This window comes from Lithobates pipiens, unplaced genomic scaffold (assembly GCF_037356315.1).
Source record: "Lithobates pipiens isolate NorthernLeopardFrog02 unplaced genomic scaffold, aLitPip1_a1.2 Scaffold_18, whole genome shotgun sequence".
Lineage (NCBI taxonomy): Eukaryota > Metazoa > Chordata > Amphibia > Anura > Ranidae > Lithobates > Lithobates pipiens.
In genome coordinates, this window is record NW_027507758.1 from 150,468,245 (window position 1) to 150,487,505 (window position 19,261).

A 19,261-nucleotide genomic window follows, 5' to 3' on the forward strand; every position below is an offset into this window, starting at 1 on the left:
GCACCGCATGTTGGTGCGTGACAGCCCACATTAATGTAGAACAAAAGAGCAGACCAATGGGCCCTAAATTGGATATTTTCCTTCCCTTTTTTTCTTTTTAATCTTATGTGAAAAAGTAGAAACAGTGCAAAGGACATTTTCATCATTCACATAGTTATCCTACTTCCCATCAAACTCTGTTCATAATAAATATAAAAGGGCCAGCACTTCATAGCAAAAAATACCTACTAGCACTAAAGGAAAATATGCCCAAATCTTTGCTGTGAAATATAGTCAGTGCAGCACTCAGAAATTTAAATTAAAACTGTGACTACTCATAAAGTTCAAACTTTACCAATAAATATGTATGCCTAAATATGTCAGTCCATGTATATATAAATCATAGTGACAGTTCATAAGACTGTTGATACCTCAGTGATTTAAAAGTCTTTCTGAACTTTCCAACACAATTCCTCAGTGTATCCCACCACCAATCCAAGGCACTCACCAGATCAGATGGCTGCACAAAATGTGAACAGCAATAAGGTGCAGTAGAAATCACCAGGTCCCAGCAATTCACAATTTAAGGGTGATCACTTTTTAAGGAACTGATCCTCTCAATATGGCACCGACCAGGTATGTATTTTGTGCCAACGCCCAGGTAAATAGCAGGACTGTATGGAACAAGGAGAAAACTGGGCTTGACCTCCAAAAACTGATAGCTTCACCATGAAGATGGTCCCTTTTAAGAAGATGACCATCTGGAGCTGGTAACGGCAGGTCTAGTTCACCACTGACAACAAATGGGATGGCAGCAATATGTGGATGCTCCTCAAAAGTAATAAAAAAAAATTGCACTCGCCCAACGTGTTTAGCTTTCTAGTGCATCATCAGGGACTATTTTTTTTTTTTATATACTTACAATTACAGGTGAATCCTATAGAAAATGGCTGCCAATCTTCGACAAATGGCTTCCGTTCATGGCTCCATCCACTCCAGTTAGGTTCTGTATTTATATGAGACACTTGCCATGAGACCCCTGATGTGCAAGAGTGTAAAATGCATCGGGTGGATAGAGTGCCGATGTCGCTGTCGCATGATGTGTATTTGGTGGCCAAATTTGTAAGTCCAGAATTCGGTTTGTTTTCAATCCTTACCTGTTTACTCATACTTTGAATAAATACCACACTTTATATCTTCTGTTTGGCTCTGTCTTTGGCAACCACTTGTTCCATACAGTCCTGCTATTTACCAGGGCATTGCCACATGATACATGCCTGGTCGGTGCCATATTGAGAGGATCAATTCTTTTAAATTGTGAACTGCTGGGACCTGGTGATTTCTACTGCTCCTATTTTCTGTTCACATTTTGTGCAGCCATCTGATCCGGTGAGTGCATTGGCTTGGTGGTGGTGCACACCATGGAGTTTCTTTACACAATACATATTTTTATAAAGATTACATTTATTTCACTTTTATTTGCTCCTTCTATGGTGAAATGGCACGAACGTTGCGATCTCCAGATCGTCATCTTAAAGGGACAGTCTTCAGGGTCATGCTGTCGGTTTTTGGATGGTCATTGCTCTCATAGAGAATTGAGCCCACTTTGCTGCCTATAGTTTGTGCAGTCATATTCTCTGGGGAGCACATTGGATTGGTGCTGGGACACACTGAGGAATTTCATTGGAAAGTTCAGAAAGACCAGATTAAAACCTGGTACATACAATGAGATTAACGGACAAATGATCATCTGTTATTTGTTTTTTGTTTTTTTGGAGTGCTAGTCTTTTATATAAAACAAAGTTACTACACTGCAAAAATTCTCTTACGACAGAGTAAATATTCGGAAGTGATGTATTGTATTTTCGGATGAAAACTGTTTAAGCAGAAATCGTACAAGAAAAGTTTTCATTTTTGTCCCTTTGTATAATTTTGGAAAGGCGTGTACTAACAACCAGCTTAGCTCACGATCACTTCAATTTTATTTTCTGTCCGATTTTTCTGATTGTGTGTACAGAGCACATTATATATATATATATATATATATAGTGCTCTCGTCGACATTCTTATGAACTGTTACTATTAATGATTTGTATATACATGGACTACTGATTTATTTAAATATTTAAGAATACATATTTGTTAGTAAAGTTTGCACTATGACACACGTCTGTTTTTAATTTCAATTTTTGAGCACTGTTCTTTTTATTATATTTAGCTTAGTTCATAGTGGAACTATGTTTTTGGTCATTTTTTTTATTTTGCAATTGGCTTGCAACACAGGGTGTGCTCATGACTGTTTGTCAGTGCATGCTGGTCTTTCCGTCAAGATGGTTTCTAATTGAAAATCCATATCTGTATGAGATGACAAGAAGGGTGAGCAGTGTTTTTTTTCAGATGTGTTGTGTATAGACTTGAATAGTCTTATCACATTACACAGGATGTTTACCGCATGCTCATGAGTCAAGCTGGTGAAAAGCAAGAAAATCACTTTGTTTTTTACTACCAAAGTTGTAAGGGTTACATTAAAACAGAGCCGTTTGAAGCTAGCTCACTAGCCTTGCATCCTCTGCATTCCCGTAGGCTGTAAGCTCACAGTCGCTTCAGCAACCATGAACCTATAGCAAAAGGGTCCCCTAGAATTTGCTGACTCATGAAAAGCTGTGATCGGTGTCTGACAAGCTGCTGATCGCAGCCATTCTTAATAAATGTGTACTGTGCACTTCAGTACAGAGCGCTTCTATGTTTTGATTGCGAGTTCTTGACAGGAGTTAGAAATGGGCGATGTTTTTTCAAATCCCTATTTCCTCAAAGCTACCCCTGGTGAAAAAAATGAGTGGTAATACACTGCATGTTGCTTATGTCGGTTCACTGCAGTGCCCCCAAACACTAAGGGGCCCATTCACACCAGCTGGCACACGTTATGTTACACATAACACACACATGCTGTTGCAATGCATCATAGTATTTTTTCTTAAACTTTTTCAAATTTAACTCCATGCATGGCAGCACATTGCACAGCATTGTGATGAAATAAAATGCTGCAGCCATACATTTTAACTCGCAACACTGTGGACTGGGTGTTACCACAATGGGTAGGTGTGAAGCCAACCTCCACATTGTTTGTGTAAAGTGCTTATTTACAGATTTGCTTACCATTCAGTTTTTACCTTTTTCACAACATTTTTATATTAAATCAATACAGTTCTAGGTTTAGTAGGAGCTTTGTAAGTTTTGCTTGTGTGCTAAATCTGATTTTTACTATATTATTTTAGCAAATATTCATAAACATGTGCACAACTGTTGCTGGTTGTACACAATCAGCAGGATCCTGTGTTATGAAAATTAGGGTATTTTTGCAAACGTTCAAAACTGTAGGTAAGAAATAATGGGGTTGGTTTACTAAATCTGGTGCAGCTATGCATGGTAACCAATCGGCTTCTAACTTAAGCTTTGACCATGAAACCTGGCAGCTGATTGGGTTCTGTGCTGAGCTGCCTTACATTTTGCGCTGTCTGTTTTTAGTAAGTCAACACCAGTGAAACATGGTTAAAAAATGGCAAAAATGGGTTTGGCTACTTGAGGTTAAAAGTGGAGAACCAGCAGTGAAAAGATTAAGCTCGCCATTTGCTGGTAAAATTGGTAAAATGCCCCCTTTCCAGGTATTATAAAATAAAATAGAAACCTAGATTCCCATTAAGACAAATGCCATATTTTACTTTGTGTACAGCAATGTTTTGATTTTGCCTTTTATTTCTGTTTCTGTTTAAGGATCGCAACAAACAGGATTTCTCAATGCCTTAAAGGACAGTCCTGCAAGATATCCTTTTTATTATGTTTTTTTTTTTGTTTTTTTTTGCAAATTGTCTCTGCAACTTATCACTTGGTTTATTGCCATACCTTGGTAATATTATAGGGAAAATGCACTTCTCTTTATATAGTTTTGTTTTCTCAGTTGGGCCAAGGCCATTCATTTAAAGTGGTTGTAAACCTCAGACATGAAATATGAACAAAGCATATCCCTCTATAGTGTATACTTGGCCCAAATAAGAGGACTTGGTGTAATTTCTGTCTGCTTCTTTGTGACTGGGGAGGGACCTCCAACAGATTGACAGCGTCAGCTCTGTTCCTGTGTGGGGGGTGTGCCTTTCCTCCAATCGGCTCTGAGTTCTCCTCACTGAGCTGCAGAGTATAAGTTCAGCTCTCCGCCCCCTTCTTTCTGAGCTCTCAGACATACTTTGTAAATTCTGAACTTTGAACAGATGTAGAGAATGTTGCAGACAGGTACAACTTTAGGAGGATTAGTGTCATCTTTGTGCCACCTGAGGCCAGTCACTTTACTGAGCCTCCCTCACCCCCACCCCATATTAACTAAATTATACACCATACTTTGTTTTCATTAAACCCTAAAAAAAAAAAACGGCCAATTAATCAATTATGCAAATAATCGTTAGTAGGAGCCCTGTTTTTGAGTTTAATACCGCTTTAAAAAACAATAGCCAGCAAAAACTCCTTTTTAAAATGTATATGTTAATGTATTGTGTTAAGAAAAAAAAAAGTAATGTAGCTTAATTTCTAACTTATCTGGGGGGGTGCATGTTTTTTTTTTTTTTTTTTCTTCCCTCCTATTCAAAAGATCGATTACTGTCAACTTTACATTGTACATTGACGTTTTAGGATTGTATTCCTTGACTTTAGTTTCACTGTTTTGGAAGCTGTGGTTTGCTTCTTCTCAGTTTGGTCGATTGTTGGCCTATCTGGTTTTCATACATACTTGATCAGTTCTAATCAAACTACTAATGAAGATGTAAGTCCATTTTTTTTTTTATTTTTTTATTTTTTTTTTTTGATTGAAGCTTTGTGATCTTTCATGTTCTGCATATACAGCAAATGTCTTATGTACTATACAAAGTGTGAGTAGGATTCTCGTTTTCTGGTTAGTTTTTTTTTTTTTTTAATTTCCATTTCTTGAATGATAAATTCACCTTCTGGGAACATATATTACCTGTTCCTGCAGCTGATCTGCAGTTGGAGACTGTCCCATGTGAAAGGGCCTAAAGTACATGGTAGAGAGTGAAAGGTGTCCCAGTAGCCACACATCAAGTCGAGACCTGCTGTGTGATAGTGAATGGCATTCTCAGCCTGTACCCCACCAGGCCACACCCCCAACACATTTCACTCCGCCCACTGGAGCTTACTCATGGTGATAAGTAAGCTCCTGTGGGGGGGAGTGAAATATGTTGGGGGCATGACCTAGTGGGGGTCCAGGCAGACTGCCATTCACCATCATACAGCAGGTCTCGACTTGATGTGCGGCTCCAGGGACACCTATCATTGCCTGGAGCATAGACTAGGTCCCTTCCTGACCAACACAGGACTTCATTCCCATATACATTGTGTATGTATTAATCAGCGCAACCAAATATGACAAAGAAAGTTCTATATAAACATATCAGTTGACACTAAATGCCAGCAGTGAATAGATTGCTGTCAGTACTTAATGTTTTCACTATACCTTTAAACTCCTATAGAATACATTTAGTACAGTGCAAGTAGTAACAACATACATAAAACACAATATAAGTGTACCAAAAAAAAAGTCTCTTAATATCAAAGTATATCAACACAACTCCTCTTCCCAGAAATGTGTAAAATCATTTTAAGACTAGAAAAAAAACAAAAACAAATCGTTAGATCGAATATTTTTGCCACACCTGTGTGAAACAATCACAATTAAGCAAAAAGAGGTTCTCGTGCAATCCACCACCAGTGCTCTCTAGCAGCTCACCTCAAACTTTAACTCCTGTCTTTACCAGAGTCAAAGCATGTAGTTCTCCTTGAGTGATATATGGATGTATATCCTTATAGCTTTCACAGCTCCGCTCTCTCCTTTGTGGGATGTTCACATGTAATACCGGCCATATAAAACAGAAAACATACCAGCTAGTGCGCTCTGTAAATCCATTTTATTGCCATAAAATCTTATAGTGGTTCACTCACATAAAAGGCGATAAAAGCCGTGCCAGCTGAAAATTGCACAATGTAAAATCCGCCGTCTTACCGCTTTCTGGTTAGGAATGGTCATGGGATAGCGTCAGCTGCTGACTCCTTACTCTGAAATCCTCTCCTTACTCCTGGAGTAAGGAGTCAGCAGCTGACTCTATCCCATGACCATTCCTAACCAGAAGGCAGTAAGCCGGTGGATTTTCCATTGGGCAATATTCAACTTTCATGGCTTTTGGTGCCTTTTATGTGAGTGAACCACTATAAGATTTTATGGCAATAAAATATATATATATTTTTTTCTACTGTAGTATATACAGCAGGTAAAATTTTAGTTTTGAACATGTCACTATTTTTCTAGGTATATATATATTTCTAAAGGTGCTATTGACATGTTTTCACCACATCTCAGTAACAACCCATGCATTCCATACAAAGAAACCACAACAAATAAGAGAAACAAAGTTTTATGTGTAATAAAATGGAATGACACAGGGAAAAAGTATTGAACATACTAACTGGAATGTATTTAATACTTTGTACGAAATCCTTTGTTGGTAATGGCCGGTCCATGACTCCTCCTGTATGGAGAAACTAGTCTCCTACATTGCTCCGGTGTGATTTTGGCTCATTCTTCCAAACAGTCTTTAAATCTTGAAGGTTCTGTGGGCCTCTTATATAAACTCTGATCTTTTTAGTTCTTTCCATAGTTTTTCTATTGGATTCAAGTCAGGTGATTGGCTGGGCCATTATAACAACTTTATTTTTTGTTTCTTTGAAACCAATTGAGTTTCTCTTTTGGCTTTGTGGTTGGGATCATTGTCTTGCTGAAATTCCACCCTTATTTCATCTGCATCATCCTGGTAGATGGCAACAGATTTTTATCAAGAATGTCTTTTGTACTTTTTTCCATTCATCTTACTTCAATGATATGAAGTTTTCCAGTACTGTATTCTGCAAAATAACCCCACACCATGATGCTCCCACCTCCAAAGTTCACTTTTATTATGGTGTTTTCTTTTCATACATCAGGGGACACAGAGCCATAGTAGTTATTATGTGGATTATAGGCCACCTTCAGGTGATGGACACTGGAACGCCCTAAGACCAGAAGTGCCCTCCCTATATAACCGCTCCCACTACTGGGAGTACCTCTGTTTTTTCGCCAGTGTCTAAGGTGTTGGTCATGAGTAAAGATGTGCTGAGCTCCACTGGTGTAATTCTTGTTGGGGCTAGCCATGCTGACTGGATCCATTCAAAGTGCCCTTTTTTTGGGCCAAATTGAATAGTACCCGGGCCTTGTAGCCGAAAAAGCAAGGTTTTGCCTGCGAATGCTTCTCTTTTTAGAGAGCTGGACCCTGGGATCCAATACTTCTTGGTAGTGAGGCCATAAAGTTTTACTGGCAGGGTGCTGTTGCAGGTCCAGGATTGTGGGTTTCCTCTAGGTTTCCCAGCTCCTGAAGGTTTAACGGAACCCACCATGATGGGTGATGATTGGGTCTGTTTACCACAGAAAAACCTGCGGTGGGAAAGGTAAGTGGGGGTTTTCTAAGAAATCTTTTGAATTTTCTTATGTCTCCTTTAAAAATATTGTTATTCCTATGTGTCACCACTGGGGGCTGTATTGAGCACTCACTGCCTCATGCTGGAAACAGCGCTGTGTCAGGAGCCGAACACTTCCTCCTCTCCTCCAGCCGAAGCAGCAGAGCCTCCGGTAAGCCTAAGGGGGGATTTTTCCCTCCGCCTGTTGCCCCCCTATACTGGGGTTCCCCCTCTCGTGGGGAGAAAAGCTCCTGAATCAATTTTTTTTTAAAAAAAGGGGGGTGCAGCGGCCACTCTGCGAATTTTGCAACCCCCCCGCCATGCTTACTCTAGGTCTGAGGGTACCTGTAATCTGCCGCTCGCGCGAGAGAACACGTCTTTTTGCAAAAGGGGGATGGAGCCCTAAGCAACGTGGGGGGCTAACAGCGTTGGCGTTCTCCGAAGCCCGGTGCATATTGATGCAAGCTTTTAAAAGCACACTGTGTGCTGCTGCTGGCTGTCGAGGCACACGAGTAAAGAGGTGGCATTTTTCAGGTTTGGTGACGCAGGCATTTTTTCTTTTGACACATTGTTACTGCTTCAAGCTGGGCATTAATAGTAGCAATATTTTGCTGGACTATAGCCTTAGCAGTGTATGCATTCCTTCAGGTAGTGTATCTGCTTTGTAAATCGGTTGTATGAGTGGAATGGGGACAAGGGACTCCTCAAAGAGTTCTAAGGGATTGACTGTTTTACAACAACCTAAATCCATGTCCAAGAAAATGTTATCCTCCTCTGAGTGATGTGTCCGGTCAGAGTGAGCTGTTGGGAGAAACTGGTTTGCGGCAGCGCTGGACACTTCAGCCCCTATAGATATCACCCAGGAGGTTTTTTCTACCATTTCAAGTTTGGAACAGAAGATTGAAGCTATGATCACCATAGTGGATCCAAGAGTAGCAGATCCCCATCCAGTGCTCAGGACCCTCATCCTGAGGTACAAGGGGCGGGGGATCAGGAAGTTCTTCCCAAAGAGATCAGGAAGATGCTGATAGTCCGCTTCCGAGGATCCTAATATAGAAGGTATAGTCTCATAAGAAAGTTTGTTGGTACACTCCCTTACTAAGTTGGTTCGCTCAACTTTTTTGCTGCCCCCCTTTTTTTGCTCTGGTTTGGGATCACTAAAGCCTCCCCCATCTGGGGATGCCTTTCCTATCCGTTCATGGCTAAAAAGCATATATATTCTGAATGTTAACACCCAGATGAGCAGTTTTTACCTCCAAAAAAGTTTTCTACACTTTATCCTATGGAGGAGGAATTCTATAAGAAATGAGGGGTCCCAGCAATTGATGCTACAATCTCCTCGGTAAATAAAAATCTCACTTGTCCAGTAGACAATGCACACATGTTAAAAGGTCCAACAGATAAAAAGTTGGAATTTCCTTTTAAGAACAACATTTTCTCTGGCAAGTTCAGTGGTGCTTCCGTTTCTTGCGGCAATTAGTGTCTCAGTCCATATAGGACCAGTTTGTAGAGATACTTAAGATTATTCCTGATCAGCAGGCCCAGCAATGGGCTGGCGTATCAGAAGCACTATGTTTTTATGGTAGATGCTATGAAGGATTCTATTATTCAAGCCTCACGGCTTATGCTAAGACTGGTACATACACGCAGAGTCCTATGGTTGAAAAGTTGGTCAGCCGAAGCGCCGTGTAAGAAGCTCTTGGCCAATTTCCCATTTCATGGTGAATGGTTATTTGGAGAGGATTTAGATAAATATATCCAAAGGATTTCTAATGGGAAAAGTTCTCTTTTTACCATTTAAAAAAAGTTTAAGAACGTCTCCATCTACTTTTTAAATGTGCATCTTCTCCAGTGCCAGTTGCATCTGCCTCTAGGCAGTCTCGACGGCCTCTACCATCGAGCTCAAGAGGAAGGCTTCAGGGGCAGTCCCACGGCCAAAAGAGGATTTGGGGCAGAAAACCTGCAAAACAAAATACTAAAGCCTCCTTATGAAGGGGTGCCCCCGCTCGCTTGGGTGGGGGGAAGGCTTCTGCAATATTCAAAAATCTGGCAAGCACAATGTCAAGACATATGGGTGGCTTCCTCAATTTCTCTAGGTTCCAAACTAGTTGCGAGGATTCCCATCTCCTCGTTTTCTAAGATCAAATGTTTCCAGGGAAAAGGAAGTCTTTCTAGCTCTGTATCTTATACCAGACGGTGATATCAAATGTTCCCACAGAGGAGCAGTGTTGAGGGTTTTATTCAAACCTTTTCACCTCCTTCGTCCCTTCTCCCTCCCTCCTCCCCCTTTCCCCCTTCCCCCTAAAATTATCCAAGACTCACAGGTCCAGTGAGAGGATTACTTTGACTAGACCTGTTAACCTCGTTCTCCCCTGATTGGTGGTAAACGATATGGAAAATGATTGTAGGCTGATTACTGTACAGATGTATGTAATGTATACTGCTAATACTTGTACATTGTTTAGTATGCAATAAGTTGTGCACTGTCATGTGACCATTGACTTTAAATAAAAAATCTACCGTATATACTCGAGTATAAGCCGAGATTTTCAGCCTCTTTTTTGAGGCTGAAAGTGCCCCCCTCGGCTTATACTCGAGTCATCGCTGTCTGCCCGCTCGATCAGCGTGTCGAGCAGACAGACAGCGGCCATTCTGATTCAAAAGCCGCGCCTCCGGCTCCCCCTTCGCCTGTGATAGGCGGAACACTGAATTTCCCAGCAGCCTGTGTTCCGCCTATCACGGACTTCGTATCATCCTCGTACTACGGACGAGGATGATACGACGTCTGTGATAGGCGGAACACAGGCTGCTGGGAAATTCAGTGTTCCGCCTATCACAGGCGAAGGCGGCGGCGCAGCTTTTGAATTTGACAATGGCCGCCGAGGCGCCGACGAACGAAGAGGGCACGGGACGGAGGCAAGGCACAGGACGGCACGGCACGGGACGGGACGGGACGGGACCGGAGGCAAGGCATGGCATGGCGGCGAGGCACGGCGGCGAGGCACGGAGGCAAGGAGGCTCGGCACGGGACGGAGGCTCGGGACAAAGGCTCAGGACACAGGTAGGCTGGACACACACACACACACACACACACACACACACACACACACACACACACACACACACACAGATGGATACACACACACACAGGGATGGATGGATGGATGGAGACACACACACACAGGGATGGATGGATGGATGGAGACACACACACACAGGGATGGAGACACACACACACAGGGATGGATGGATGGATGGACACACACACACACACAGGGATGGATGGACGGACACACAGGGATGGACGGACACACACACAGGGATGGACAGGCATGTCTTACCCTCGGCTTATACACGAGTCAATAAGTTTGCCAGTTTTTTTGGGGGTAAATTGGGGGCCTCGGCTTATATTCGGGTCGGCCTATACTCGAGTATATACGGTACATTTGTGGGGAAAAAAAAACATTTTCACGGTTCTAAAATCGAACGGGGAGGTAAGACCCATTCTAGATCTCAAAGATCTGAACCAGCATTTAAATATCGGGTCCTTTCGCATGGAGTCAATCTGATCAGTTATCTCCGTTTTGCAAGGAGGGGAATTTTTGGCATTGATCGAAGGCAAGGATGCAGATCTCCACGTGCCGATATTTCCTGCTCATCAGAAATTTTTACTCTTCGAGGTAGAAAATCGTCATTTTCAGTTTGTGGCTCTGCCGTTCGGTCTAGCCACCGCATCACATGTGTTCACAAAAATCCTGGCCCCTCCTTTAGCCAGGTTAAGGGCTCAGGGTACAACTATCCTAGCCTATCTAGGCTATCTGCTTTTAGTAAATCAATCAGTCACCAGTCTAAACTAAAGTTTAATCTCAGCTGTTGTACGCTACCTGGAATTCCTAGGCTTGATTCTCAACCTAGAAAAAATCCTCCTTAAAACTATTAAGGAGATTACAGTACTTGATCATAGATACTGTTCAAAAGAAGGTATTCTTACCCCAGTCAAGAGTCTGCTCCATAAAGAAACTGGTTTGACTTGCTGAAACAAAGGGAAATCCTTCCATTCGGCTGTGCATGAAATGTTTGGAAAGATAGTGGCCTCTTTCGTGGCCGTCCCTTATGCGCAGCTTCATTCAAGACTGCTACAAAACACCATTCAGTCAGCCTGGAACAAGAAGGTCCAGGATTTGGACTTTCCCATGCACTTGCACCCCCCTCCCAAGTGCTTCCGAGCCTCAATTGGTGGTTGATATCCAGCAACCTCCAGAAGGGGAAATCATTTCTACCAGTATCCTGGAAAGTGGTAACAATGGATGCCAGCCTTCTAGGCTGTGGAGCAGTCCTGGAAGAAGCATCTATCCAGGGGAAGTGGTCCAAGTCAGAAATGACCTTGCCCGTCAACATTCTAGAAATTCGGGCCGTATGTCTGGCCCTAGAGGCCTGGGTGCTCAGACTACGGAATTGTCCTGTCAGGATTCAATCCGACAATGCCAACGGCTGTGGCCTACATCAAACACCATAGGAGCACAAGAAGTTGTGCAGCCCAAAAAGAGGTGAATCATGTTCTAGCTTGGGCAGAAAGCAACATTCCTTGCCTATCTACGATTTTTATTCCAGGGATAGAAAATTGGCAGGTGGACTACTGGAGTTTCCAACAATTGTTTGCGGGAGACTGGTCCCTTCACCCCTGACATTTTTCTGCCTATTTAAAAAATGGGGTGTTCCAGACGTGGATCTGTTCGAGTCCAGATTCAATAACAAAGTCAACAGCTTTGTGTCAAGGACGAGGGATCCTAGCATGTGCAACAGACGCCTTGGTCTTTCCATGGGATAATTTTTCCTCCGACTCTGCTGCTTCCACACCTTCTCCGCAGGGTCAAGCAGGAACGGGAAGAGGTGATTCTGGTGGCCCAGAAGATCTTGGTTTGCCGAAATCATAAAGATGGCGGTAGAGGACCCTTGGACCCTGCCGCTGTGGCCAGACCTTCTTGCACAAGGTCCGTTATTCCATCCTACCTTACAAACGCTAAATTGAATGGATTGGTTATTGAAACCCACATTCTACCTATGCAAACTGAATCGCCTCAGGGCACTTTTGCAGCAGGTGTCCATCTGCGGTATAGCGTGGTCCTTTGCCCCATGGGACCCCGTCACGCTTACAAACGCATATACATATTTGGCCAACTTTTGACAGGATCCAATTAACCTACCAGCATCTCTTTGGAGTGTGGGAGGAAACCGGAGTACCCAGAAGAAACCCATGCAGGCACAGGGAGAACATGCAAACTCCAGGCAGATGGTGTCTTGGTCGGGATTTGAGCCAGCGACCCTATTGCTGTTAGGTGAAAGTGCTAACCACTACACCACTGTGCTGCCACTCTCCTCCAGTAGTGTCTACTTTGATTAATGCTAGGAAGCTGACCTCCAGAGTCATTTACTAGAGTCTGGAAGGCATATGTCTCCTGGTGGGGATCCAGAGGTTGGCACCCCAGTAAGTATATCATAGGTAGGATCCTTGAATTCCTGCAAATGGGATTGGAAATTAAGATGGCCTTGAGTACTATCAAGGGTCAGATCTCACTCAGCCTTATCAGTATTCTTTCAACGGCTTCTTGCTTCACACTCTCTGGTACGTAGTTTTTATTCAGGGGGTAACTTGGATTAACCCCCCCCCCCCATCAGGGCACCCCTGAATCCTTTATTTGAATTTAGGCTTTGATACAGTTGATCACCTGCTCCTCCTCAGCAAATTACACTCCCTTGGCCTCCTTGATTCTGCTTTTATCCTGGATCTCCTCCCTATCTCAGCACACTTTGTGTCACTTACAACTCCATCTCCTCCACTCACCTTCCTTTCTGTTGGGGTACCCCAAGGCTCTGTCCTTGGGCCTATCCTATTCTCACTCTATACCTCTTCCCTGGGCCAGCTGATAACCTCAGATGGCTTCCAATACCACCTCTATGCTGACGACACCCAGATCGATTTCTCCACTCCTCAACTCACCCCCTCGATCTCCTCACGGATCTCAAACTTACTGAATGACATATCGATATGGATGTAAACCACTTCCTCAAACTCAATCTTTCTAAAACTGAACTTGTTTATATTTCCTCCTTCAAGGTCCCCCCTGTGACTTCACCATTAACAACATAACCATTGGTACCGCCACACGTGCCAGGGTCATTGGTGTAATCCTTGACTCTGACCTCTCCTTCAGCCCCCATATCTAATCACTGGCTAAATCCTCCCTCCTTAACCTCAACATCTCCAGAATTCGACCCTTCCTGACTAATGACACCACAAAGCAACTTATTCACTCCTTGATTATTTCCCGCCTTGACTACTGCAACTTTCTCTCCTTAATGGCTGGTACCCTTAAGCAGGCTATCCCCCCATCAGTCTATTATGAATTCTGCTGCTAGACTAATACACATCACTAACCGATCTGTGACTGCTGCTGTTCTCTACCAATCCCTTCACTGGCTTCCCCTACCCCACTGTGTAAAAATCGAAATGCTAACCATAACATACAAGGCCATTCACAACATCGCCCCTATCTACATCACCAACCTCATCTGTCGATATCGCCCAAATTGTCCCCTCCGCTCCTCCCAGGACCTCCTGCTCTCTAGCTCCCTTGGTACCTCCTCCCATGCTCGCCTTCAAGACTTCTCCCGAGCCTCTCCCATCCTCTGGGACTCCCTGCCCCAGTATACCCAATCAGCCCCTACCCTGTCCACCTTTTAGGAGATCCCTGAAAACACATTTATTCAGGGAAGCCTATCCCACACCCATCTAACTGTCCCCGAGCCACCCCCATCAAATCATTCTTTGCAGCTATTACACCCTCCCTTTTAGAATGTAAGCTCTAGGAGCAGGGCCCTCCTGTACCTTTTTTGTATTGAACTGTAGTGCAATTGTGTTGTCCCCCCTATACATTGTAACGCTCTGGGTAAACTGTCAACGCTGTATAAATCTTGTATAATAATAGTCTTGTTGGCTTTACAGTAACAGCCTTTTGAGTCTATACGGGAAATTCCCTTCTTTTTTTTTTTTGACGAGAAAAATAATCTTTTTGGTTGCCATATCCTCTGCCAGAAGGGTATCTGAATTGGCAGCTCTGTCTTGTAAAGAGCCATATTTGATCATGCATAAGGGTAATGTGGTATTATGACCTCATCCTGAATTCCTACCAAATGTGACAGTTTTTCATTTAAACCAGGATGATATTCTGCCTTTTTTCCCAGAGCCCCGATCTAGGGAAGAGAAGTCACTACATTCCCTTGATGTAGTGAGAGCGGTCAAGGTCTATTTAAAGGAGACCGCTCAGATTCTCAAAACAGATGTTTTGTTTGTACTGCCAGAAGGTCCCAAAAGGACAGACGGCATCAAAATCTACTATTTGCAAATGGATTCGTCAAGTGATTGTTCAAGCTTATGGTCTAAAGTAGAAAATTCCTCCTTTTCGTGTTAAAGCGCACTCCACTAGGGCTGTTGGTGCTTCTTGGGTGGTGCATCACCAGGCCTCTATGGCTAAGATCTGTAGGGCCACAACTTGATCTTCAATCATTTACCAGATTTTATCAAATCGATGTAAAAATCATGAGGATATCGCCTTTTCGGCGCAGTGTACTGCAGTATAAGTCCTCTAAAAAAAGGGGGGGGGGGTGTTTTATGTGGCGCTACCTATAATAAAGCTACCTGTGTCTACTCAAAAACCATAAATAATAATAACGCAATATATAATAATACAGTACATATGTGCAAATAGTGCCGGATAATAACGTGCATAAAAGTATCCGTATTAAAGTGCAAGGAAATATATAAGAATATACTCAATGACATCAAGAAATCAATCCATGCAAATAGTGCAAACTAGTGTACAAAGCAAGAATGAGCATACCAAAATGGAAACAAATGTTCAAAGATCAAAAAAATTTAAAATTGTATATATCCAGTGAAAAGTGTAAAATAAAACAAAGTCCACTCAAATGATGTGCAATCCGTCCAAACGGCTAATATTAAACCGTGCAATGTGAGTAAAATAAAGTGCAATCTACATCCTTCTTCCAGGCTTCAGTGCTTAGCGTGCACCCCTTATTTCCCCCAGCCTCTCACCTCAAATAAAGGGACACACACAGGAGACACCGACCACACTCCGTATATGAAACCGGAGTGCTGATAGTGGATGAACTGAGTCTGGGACCCGGATGTATACTGTTAAGAGGTGGAAGACTGTTCTACCAACCACCCCCTAAGCGGCATCCGGTCCATAGGGACCTTTATTTGAGGTGAGAGGCTGGGGGAAATAAGGGGTGCACGCTAAGCACTGAAGCCTGGAAGAAGGATGTAGATTGCACTTTATTTTACTCACATTGCACGGTTTAATATTAGCCGTTTGGACGGATTGCACATCATTTGAGTGGACTTTGTTTTATTTTACACTTTTCACTGGATATATATAATTTTAAATTTTTTTGATCTTTGAACATTTGTTTCCATTTTGGTATGCTCATTCTTGCTTTGTACACTAGTTTGCACTATTTGCATGGATTGATTTCTTGATGTCATTGAGTATATTGATATACATTTCCTTGCACTTTAATACGGATACTTTTATGCACGTTATTGTCCGGCACTATTTGCACATTTGTATGTACTGTATTATTATATATTGCGTTATTATTATTTATGGTTTTTGAGTAGACACAGGTAGCTTTATTATAGGTAGCGCCACATAAAACACCCCCCCTTTTTTATGTTTGAGTGTAGAGAACACTTTATGTGAGCAGCTTTCTAGAATTTTCATTTAGTCCTTCTGGCAAGATATTTTATTTTACATAGTATAAGTCCTCTAGCCTCTTAATGCCCTACCTTTTTTGTTGTCTCCCTTCCTTCAGTTGCCATTGCTGTGGGACATCCCACATAGTAAATTCTAGAGGTGCAACGGATCGTCACCGATCCGTGATCGGAACGGGTCAACCTGTTCCGATCAGCATACCACGCGATCCGCGGAGCGCTCCGCTGATCTTGTGGCTTTGGAAAGGCCACGACTTCGGCCTAGCTCTGGAATGGTGGCCATCTTGGTACACCCGGGGCGGCCGCTGTCTCGCCAGGAAGTGACATTTTGTGGCTGCCATCTTGCTACACCCCACACTCCTGCACAGTAATGAGAGAGTGAGAAGGGGGCAAGCGGACATCTTGTTACACCCACCGGAGCTTTAGATTTCAGTTATTTTCAACACAAAAGGGAGCTTATGTGCTTATGAACGCCTCTGATTTTTCACATTAAACATTTGACATCTAAACAGTCCGTCGGATTTACAAATACTGTATTTAAGCATATAAGCTCTGCTTTGTGTTGAAAATGACTGAAATCTAAAACTCCGGTGGGTGTAACAAGATTTGTCTTTTTTTTTTTTTTTTTGCTGATCTGAAAAATGATCCGATCCGAGGAACGATCCGATCCGTGTTTTTTTTTTTTGTTGTTTTTTTTTTTTTTTTTGATCCGTTGCACCTCTGGTAAATACTATGGCTCTGTTGTATGAAAAGAAAACAGGATTTTTAAAAGGGCTTGCCTGTAAAATCCTTTTCTTTGAAGTACATCAGGGAACACAGAGGTCCCTCCCTTCTTTGGTATACATGTATATTGCTTCGCTACAAAACTGAGGTACTCCCAGTAGTGGGAGGGGTTATATAGGGAGTGCACTTCTTAGGGCGTGCCAGTGTCAATTACCTGAAGGTGGCCTATAAACCCCATAGTAACTACTATGACCTTGTGTCCCCTGATGTAGTTCAAAGAAAAGGATTTTACAGGTAAGCTGTTTTTAAAAAAAATCCTATTTTTGGGGTGATGTGCATTGCCTTTTTGACCTCCAAACATGCAGAGTATTAAGGCATCCAAAGAGTTTAATTGTGATCTCATCTGACCAGACTATATTATCCCAATATTTCACAGGCTTGTCTAAATGTTGTGCAGCAAACTTTAAACAAGTTTCAATATGCTTTTTGTTCAGCAATGGAGTCTTGCATGGTGAGCGTGCATACAGGCCATGACACCTGAGTGCATTACTTCTTGTTTTCCTTGAAACATTTGTACCTGCTAATTCCAGGTCTTTCTGAAGCTCTCCACAAGTGGTCCTTGGACAACTCTTTTGATAATTCTTTTCACTCTTCTGTCAAAAATATTGCGCGGAGCACCTGGTCATGGCCGGTTTATGGTGAAATCATGTTCTTTCCACTTCCGGATTAAGGCCCCAACAGTGCTCACTGGAACATTCAGAAGTTTAGAAATCCTTCTGTAACCAATGCCCATCAGTATGTTTTGCAACAATAAGGTCTTGAGAGAGCCCTTTGCTTTTGCCCATAATAAGATGTTTCTCGTGTGACACCTTGGTAATGAGACCCCTTTTTATAGGGCATCAGTTAAGACCAAACCAACTGATAGCAAGGATTGCTTTCTAATTACTGATAGATTTCAGCTGGTATCTTTACTTTCCATGCCTTTTTCCCTTTCTTCATGTGTTCAATGCAGTTCCCTGTGTCATTCCATTTTTATTTTTTTTTATTTATTTTTTTACACATAATGTAATTTCTGAACTTCTTTGTTTTGGTTTTTGTATGGCTTGCATTGGTTGTTATAGACAGACATGTGGTGAAAATTTCATGTCAGTAGCACTTGTAGAAATTTATTTACCTAGAAAAATGGTGACGCGTTCAATACTTAAGCCCTGTACACGCGGTCTGAAAATCGTATATGAAAAATGCAGCGTTCGAACCGATGATAATCGGATCGTTAGTACAGAGCTTTTGATGGCCAATCAGGACAGTTCATCTGATATTATTCTATCGGACATGCGTGGAAATTTTTTTTCGTACGATGCCAGGTACGATTTTCATTTTATCACAATAAAGTTTATTAGAAAGAATATAGTAGATACAGAAAGTAAAATGCATCACAGAAAATGTATAACAGTAAGGAAATTATGGACATTGAAATTGGTCTTGTAATCTTAGGAGTGTATCTTATGAGTACATTCACGTATGAAAAGGGGTTATAATAACTATTATATATGTATGAGGAAGAGTGTATATAATCATACCATTACAGTGTAATAATCTGGATGAGAAAATAGTTAGGTTGTTCGATTTAAAGGATATAAATAAATACATCAAAGAAAGGCATGTATTGTTCATTATAACGAAGCTTTCCCAATGATATTCTGTTACAGAAAAAAGAAAGTTAAGTTTACATATGTTGTGAGACTACGATAAGTTTGTGTCTTGCAGAAATTTCGCCAGGGTTCCCACATTTGTCGGAATTGAATGATAGAGCCCTGTTTAATAGCAATAATTTCTTCCATATCGTAGATATGGTGTACTTTACGAAGCCAGTCTCCAACTGAGGGTAGAGAGCGTGAGTTCCAGTGTAGTGGGATCAAATTTTTGGCTGCATTGAGGAAATGTCTGGTCAAAGATTTTTTATATGTTCTATATGAAAGGTTGTTTATGTGCAGCAGACACCAAGCTGCGTCAAGGTTTGTGTGTGAACCTGTAATATGGTTGGTCCAGTGTCGGACTTGATTCCAAAAGGGTCTCAGTAGTGTGCAGTTCCACCAAATGTGTAGGAAGGAGCCTGTTTCAGATCCACATCTCCAACAGGTCCTGGAATGCTGATGAGACCAATTGTATTTGGTGAGTGGTGTAATGTACCATTGTGTGCGAACTTTATAAGAGATTTCC

The 19,261-nt window shown here is 42.1% G+C and overlaps 1 protein-coding gene across 3 annotated transcripts in view; it reads left to right on the forward strand.

Annotated features, from left to right (window-relative positions):
* The window catches only part of ZDHHC14 (zDHHC palmitoyltransferase 14), a 141,670-nt gene that overhangs the window by 77,407 nt on the left and 45,002 nt on the right, over positions 1-19,261 (forward strand). For all 3 annotated transcript variants that reach the window (XM_077486266.1, XM_077486267.1, XM_077486268.1), the window contains exons 7-8: positions 3,751-3,799; positions 4,684-4,786. In XM_077486266.1, the coding sequence (XP_077342392.1) occupies positions 3,751-3,799; positions 4,684-4,786 (152 nt within the window). The remainder of the gene's footprint in view (positions 1-3,750; positions 3,800-4,683; positions 4,787-19,261) is intronic.